General features: G+C 40.6%; 2 protein-coding genes across 3 annotated transcripts in view; one reads left to right on the top strand and one right to left on the bottom strand.

Annotated features, from left to right (window-relative positions):
• LOC122247506 (muscle-specific protein 20) overlaps positions 1-6,976 on the bottom strand; it is a 9,210-nt gene extending 2,234 nt beyond the window's left edge. Inside the window, exons 1-3 of the mRNA XM_043006812.2 lie at positions 6,816-6,976; positions 656-855; positions 7-127 (exon numbers count right to left, since the gene is read on the bottom strand). Of these exons, the coding sequence (XP_042862746.1) occupies positions 7-127; positions 656-855; positions 6,816-6,821 (327 nt within the window). The 5' untranslated portion in view covers positions 6,822-6,976. The remainder of the gene's footprint in view (positions 1-6; positions 128-655; positions 856-6,815) is intronic.
• The window catches only part of Mp20 (muscle-specific protein 20 transgelin), a 56,257-nt gene that overhangs the window by 27,773 nt on the left and 20,984 nt on the right, over positions 1-7,500 (top strand). The gene's annotated exons all lie outside the window — the stretch shown is intronic.

Raw genomic sequence — 7,500 nt, 5'->3', positions numbered from 1 at the left:
GCCCACCTGTCGACCGAGCGAGTAGATGCAAAGTACAACTTGTGGGATGTTTCGTCTCTCGTACAAATCAGCTGTTTGGAAAATCTCCTCGTGAGGGACGCCGTACTTCTTTATGGCTTCCTGGAACCTGCAAAGGACGTGGGACTTGAAGCAGATAGTGTTATTCTAAATGATCATTAGTGAACTATGTTTTAGTCGTGTTCAATTTTTTTTCATCTTATTTATCATATTTCATATTCATAGATTGCCTTTTGTACTGATATAAACATCTAAATCTTGAAAGAAAGTGGAAATATGACTAGCACATAAAAGGCAATACTAAATGCAATTATGTTCAACACAGTGTACAATTATGCCGTAAACCTCCTACTTCTTCAATATGCCTTTTCTTCCTCTTCCTATTCCACCCTTATCACATTATCCACCTTCCACCTTCTACCCTCCCCTACCCATTCGTCTTTCCCCAACACGACCACTTTCTTTGCCCTGACCACCTCTTGGCCATTCCTCCCCACCGTCGATGCCTCTATATGTTTTCTATATGAGCCTTATCTACCGAACGTTACCTCCCCCCCCCCCCCCTTGCCTCCCTTCCTCCCCTACCACCCCCTCTTTTCCCTGCCCCCCCCCTCCCCCTCCCCCTCCCTCGACGTACCTCTGGATATTCTCCATGAGCTTGAACGATCCACCGGAAGTCTGGATCTTCTTGACGGAGTTAGGCTGGATCTTGTTAATGAGGTTGCAGAGGACGACGCCGTCACGGAACACGTCCTCAAAGTTGCCTGGGGGAAGCTTCTCGCCGAGGACGGCCTCAACCCACGCCATCACCTCGGCCTCGAGTTCCTTGTTGCGGCCCTGGAGGTAGAGGAGGAGGAGAAAGGGGAGTAGGAATATGTCCGTAATGAAACTGGGTGTATTCGGCCGAAGTATTTTCTTTTTTTTTACCCTTTTCTGCGTCTGAAGAACGTAGCGGGAAAATTTCCGTTTTCAGAGAAATCTGTTCGAGCTTTAAAATGGTTGTGTTAAAGACCAAACTACAATTATGCGTTTTTTTAAATTGCATTCGTCTTTAAAGTGCTTATAAACAATATTTGCTACCGTGCACTGCTTTAATTAGAGTGTGTGCACATATGCTTCAATTGTGTGTAGAAGTTTAATCAAAGTGTGTAATCGTTTATCAGGGTGTGTAGTGGTGTTTGCATAAAGTGTGAACCTCTATGACAGTATGTGTAGCAAATGATTGATATCTACCTGTATCCCATTGCGTTTGTACAAAGTGTGTTCACCTGCGTCAGCGTGTGTAGGTGTTTGGAGCAGTGTTCTCTTCTACATCAAGTGTGCAGAAAAGGGTCAACGATGTTCCCAGACTGTACGGCGCGCAAACACTTGCGTCCTATATGCTGCACATGTGTTGCGTCAGTGAATTCTATATATATATGATTTATCTTTTTTTCCTGTTTAAGTTCATGTATATATATATATATATATATATATATATATATATATATATATATATATATATATATGAATACATATACAAATATATATATATATATATATATATATATATATATATATATATATATATATATATATATATTATATATACCTCTACAACCACACACATATACATACACTCGTGTGTGTGTGTGTGTGTGTGTATGCATATATGTATATATATACATACATACATATATATATGTATATATATGTATATATATATGTACATATATATATATATATATATATATATATATATATATATATATATATATATATATATACAAATCTTACCTCTCTGACCGGGACTCAAACCCGCGCGGCTACTCGACCCGCTAAAAGAATTGTCCAACCAGACGCCTTATGAGACGTCATGGAAATTACCTATGGGCTCTTAGCAGAGCAGTGATATATATTGAAATGCGTTACTGCATTCTACCATCTTCTCACATATATATATATATATATATATATATATATATATATATATATATATATATATATATATATATATATATATATGTATATACGTGTGTGTGTGTGTGTGTGTTTGTGTGTGTGTATTTGTGTGTCTGTGTGTCTGTCTATGTGTGTACACATAGCTATATCAAGCATTGATCAACAGGAAGAAGAGAAAGGATATGAGCCACATCTCTCCCCTCATGGCTGTCATCCCAACCGCTGACAAATGCGTGACAGGTGTTCAAGCGCGCACAGCTGTTCCGAAATCTAGTGGCATACCTATTTCCAACCCAGTTAGAAAAAATGTCATGTGTTTCTTATATATCTCACATATACTGGCATCTGGACTTTTTTTTTTTTTTTTTTTTTTGGGGGGGGGGGGAAAATGTAAAATATGGTAATTGTTTTATGAAGAGAAATGTCGTTTTCGGTTTGATAATGTACTAAAGTCTATTTTTTCATGGGAAAACGAACAAATTTACACTTTTCGACTTCTAAGAATTTTCGGTGTCTATACATCCTTTAAAAGATACATCAATACGAAATATATTCGAATAATCGAGAAAAAAAAACGGATTTGAAAAGGCCATGTGATATTTTGGATATGAGGGGAAAGGTGTCCATAAAACCGGGTAATAAAAAGTATCAATATCATCTCTATGGTGCGTTACAGCAGATATTTTTATGTAGTTAATTGAGGGAGAGTGATATCCGAAATAGGTATTAGTAGTAGTGGCTGCGATACTATGATCCCATAGGGAAAATGAACATAGTACTATAGCGTAGTAACGGGTGTGTGCAGTATCATTCAGTTTTAAAGTTGATATTTAGTTCTGCTATCAGCTTTTGGCCTTCTGTCATAAAACTATTGACATCATGAAATATCATTGATTATATCATTAAATTAAATATCATAGAACTACAGATTATTAAATATCCCAAATCGTATTGCTAAGTTACGTCATATTGTATCTAGAATATCTGACCATATTTGGTAGCAACGTTCGGATTTAGACGCAAAAACGATGAAAATATCTAAAGATGTCTTCACATGTGGCGGCTCAAATCTAGATTTAGGAATAGCAGAGATGACACGATCAAGGTGAAGAGAGGGAGACGAGGAAACGGGACGGAAAGAGGCACGGAAGATTAATTAAGAATCTCTGATGGATGACGAATTGAATTGAGCAGTTTGTGGTGGTGATGTTTATATGGTTTAGATACTTCAGTGTAGGGCGGAAAGAACTGCATGCTTGTGCTACTAAATATGAAAGCATTAGGTTAATACTCTGTAGCAAAATATCAATGTAAATATAAATACTCTCACCAGCAGTAAGTGCAAATAAGGTAGACTTTTTCACCTCTCCCCAACGCCTCTGCTTAAAAGATATGATGTAATAAATGCTAAAGATGATAACAACGATAAGCATCATGACAGTATCTATAATCATTATTGTTATCATTATCATTATTATTCTCTTTGTTGATATTGCTATTCCTATCCATTATAATAAACATTACTGACCTTCGGCCGCACAAGTTGTCTCCTTTCGATCATTTCATTTTTCTTCTCTTTTTCTTCTTACTCCTCATATCCTCCTCACCTTTTCCCTCCTCCCCCTACCTGTCCTCCCTTCCCGCCTCTTCTTGCGTCTTGCTCCCCTGGCCTCACCCCCTACTTCTTCCTCCTCATCTTTCCTTATTTTATCCCCTTTATCACTCTCTCACCCTCCATAGCCCTTTCACCTCTCTCCTCACCCCTTCCTCACCCCCTCACCCTCCTCACCCCTTCCTCACCCTCCTCACCCCCCTCACCCTCCTCACCCCGTCACCCTCCTCACCCTCCTTACCCCTTCCTCACCCCCGTCACCCTCCTCACCCCCCACTCCCATCCCCCACCCCCCCCACCCCTCTTCGAAAGGCGGAATTCCCCATTTCATCGCCAACCAAGCCAGCCCCGTCACCCGAACGGACAGGATTGCCTAAACTTGGCAACCTCCCGATCCGCGTTTGCCAAAGAGGAAATCAGAGAAGCAAGTCTTCGCTCGCCTTCTCGCTCCGTTTCCTTATCTTTTAGCTCTTCGCCCACCCACCGCCGCCGCCCCCCGCCCCCCCGCCCTCCGTTCTCTCATACTTCCTACTACTTCCTCCTATATTTTCCATCTATGCCATCCTCTTTCTCTCTCTCTCTCTCTCTCTCTCTCTCTCTCTCTCTCTCTCTCTCTCTCTCTCTCTCTCTCTCTCTCTCTCTCTCTCTCTCTCTCTCTCTCTCTCTCTCTCTCTCTCGCTCGCTCGCTCGCTCTAATTTTTTCACCCCATCATTCTCTCCCCACGCCTCGCCTGTCATCAATCGCACCCCTTTTCTCTGTCTCCTTATCTGTCATTGCTATTTTTCATTTGGTTTCGCATGCCACTGCCTCTCTCACTTCCTTTTCCCCCTCCCCCCCCCCCTCTCTCTCTCTCTCTCTCTCTCTCTCTCTCTCTCTCTCTCTCTCTCTCTCTCTCTCTCTCTCTCTCTCTCTCTCTCTCTTCTCTCTCTTTTGCTCTCTAGTCCTCTATCTGCCCCTCTTGCTCCTCCTTCTCCACTCTCCATGTCTTCATCTCCCTCTTTACCTCCTTCCCCATCCTCCCCCTCTGCCTCCTCCCTCTTTCCCATCCTCCCAACCTATTTTTCGCCAACCTATCATTTTTTTTTTTCTTGATTCTATTTTTCTTCCACCTCCTCATCTTCTTCTTCCTCCCCCTCCTCCCTCCTCCTCCTCCTCCTCCTCCTCATTCTCTCTTCCCTAGGCAAACTGCAGCACCTGTCTTCCTCAAGGCCTCGTGTCCTGTTGACTTCCGGCATAAAGTAAACACAAAACATATTGAGGCAGACGGTTTAGGAACGAGACAGGTGGTTCTAGCATGTTCAGGTGGTGTATGTGGATAGATGGTGTATCCCGTATGTGTTTTTTTCGTTCTTTTTTTTTCGTAATATCTGTAATTATTTTGGCCGTTTTATCAGATTATCTTCATCCCTTATCTCTCCCAACTCTCGCTCCTACTTCCCTTCACTCGATTATACAAGCAAAGTCATCATTATCATCATTATCATTGGCAATGCTATCGCCATCGCTAATGCATAAGTTGAATAAAAATGGTGAGCGAGAATGGCAGAGCATAATTAAGAGAAAGTGAAAAAAAATAGAAGATGGAAAGAAAGAATGGATAAATTACAGAGAGAGAGAAAGAAAGAATGGACGACTGGCAGAGGGAACTAAAGGAGGGAAAGGAAAGATAAGAATTAAGAGAAGAATCCACTTAAAAAAATTGTTTTCTTTATTGTGTTTTCTTCATTCCCCAAAAAATATAGATTCGCAATAATCCAAATGAATGTATGTATTTTCTGTGTGTCACGGACACATGACATTGGCACTGCGATGGCACGACGTTGGCACTATGTTGGCACTACGTTACTCTACTATCATACCGAACCCACACACTCGAAGTGAGTCATAGAAGCAACGTCATGTCTGGTCATTTACGTAATAGCAACTCATGTCAACCGCAAGTGTTCTTGTTATTGACACCATTGGCACCATCATAATCTTAGTTGATGATGTCACTATTGATTATCATTATTCTTATCATAATTACCATAATTTTAGATTCGTCCCCAATTAACATTCGTTTTATCAATAACATTACGACTTAAAATATTTCTGATAGATGAATGATATTGCCAATAACGTTGCGCCGTTTTCTTTCTCAATCTGATGTTGCAAAAGCCAATAATAAGTCAAACTGGAGATCACTCAGTATAGAATGAAATGACAACATCATAATGCAAAACTCTGCAATGATATCAAAACCTCATACAATAACAATGACAATGTCAGTGAATGAATGGTTGTGCCACAATAATTTTCAGTTTAAATGTTTATTTGTATTATAATTATTTGAATTCATCGTACTTATTGTTATCGATGTAATCATAATAACAATAGATGTAAATATTGAAGATGATTAGAAAAGGACTGTTGGGATTATCATTGTCTCCAATCATTACATTTAACAATAGTGATGAGAACAACTACAACAAAACAACAATAACAATGATAACGATGGTAATGATGATAGTGGTATGATAAAAATGATAATGATGATAATTATAATAATAGTAATAATAACAACAAAAACAATTATAATGATATCATAATTATCATTATCATTATTATCACCATCATCATTATTAGTATCATAATTATTATTGTCATCACTATTTTCAAAGTATTTTTCATCATTATAATTGTTATTATTTATATCAATATTTTCATGACTACTAATATTACTATTATAAGCATTAGTATAATCATCATCATTACTATCATTGTGTGCAACAGTATCACGGCCTCACAATCACTTAAATTAGAGTAAGAAACCGTAACATCAACAGTATGAGAAAGAGATATCCACAAAATGAGACCCTTATTGTTTATAACCCTGCATTTAGTATAAATTTCATTTGTATGGCAAAATATTATAATAACTTTTTGACTAAATTAATAGAAAACTAAGTAAAAGTTTGTTCAAAAAAAGGAAAAAAAGGAAATTAATCTAGGAATCTATGAAGTTTGGAATTTCACGAAGAAAAGAGATACTGTGCACGAGCGAGGAAACAAGGGCGAGGTTATGTAAGGTCACAAAGTCAAGATACTGTATGTTGAACAATGTAACTGAACAAGTCTATCATGATTCGTCATTCTGATCTGCTTCCTTGTTTATTTAGTTAGATAATATTTATCCTTGTTCTCTCTGCTGTTGTTGACATTCAACAACATGTAAACAAACTTCCGTAAACACGCACGACCTACCGGCATGTTTGGTGTATGTGAACGAAGGGCTGTGAAGGGGCTTGTGCGACCACCGCCAGGCTGAAGAAGAGACTGTTTGCCGAAGGGAAGAGACGACGCCCGTTTGGCACCGGGGAAGAGCTGGTGGGCGGATGGGCGGAGGCTTGATGGGCGCTTAAGACGATGGGAGGGAGGGAGGCAGATAGTGGTGGGTGGGTGGGTGGGTGATGCCAGGGGTAGGCAGGTGGGCTAGGAATGGAGGTGGGCATAGGGTTTAAGAGGTTGAAGGAGATTTGGGGGAGAAGGAGAAAAAGGGGTGGAAGTAGTGGGATGATTGGGGGGGGTAGGGGGGGAGGGGAGGAGGAGAGAGAGAGAGTGGCAAAGGGGAGGTGGAGGGAGGGGGAGGGGGAGAAAGGGGAGGGGAGATACGGGGGTGGATGAGAGGCGGAAGGCGTGACGTAGAAATGGGGGTGGGGAAGGGGGGGGGGAGGATGCCACCTTCGACGTCACATGTGGCACTAGAGGTGAAAGGAGGGGGGGGAGGGGGGGATGAGACAGGCGAAGATGGAAGAGAGGGCGAAGGAGGAAGAGATAAGTGAAGTGGGCAAAGAGAAGATAGGAAAAGCTAAAGAAATAAGCGGAAGAGGAACGAGGAGGAAGAAGGAAAAGGTGAAGGGAGAAGGAGGGAAAGGAAGAGGAAAAAGAG

Source organism: Penaeus japonicus, unplaced genomic scaffold (assembly GCF_977035675.1).
Source record: "Penaeus japonicus unplaced genomic scaffold, GWHDUDI00000001_assembly GWHDUDI00000020, whole genome shotgun sequence".
Lineage (NCBI taxonomy): Eukaryota > Metazoa > Arthropoda > Malacostraca > Decapoda > Penaeidae > Penaeus > Penaeus japonicus.
The sequence above is the reverse complement of the archived record's forward strand: the minus strand, read 5'-3'. Positions and strand labels throughout refer to the sequence as shown.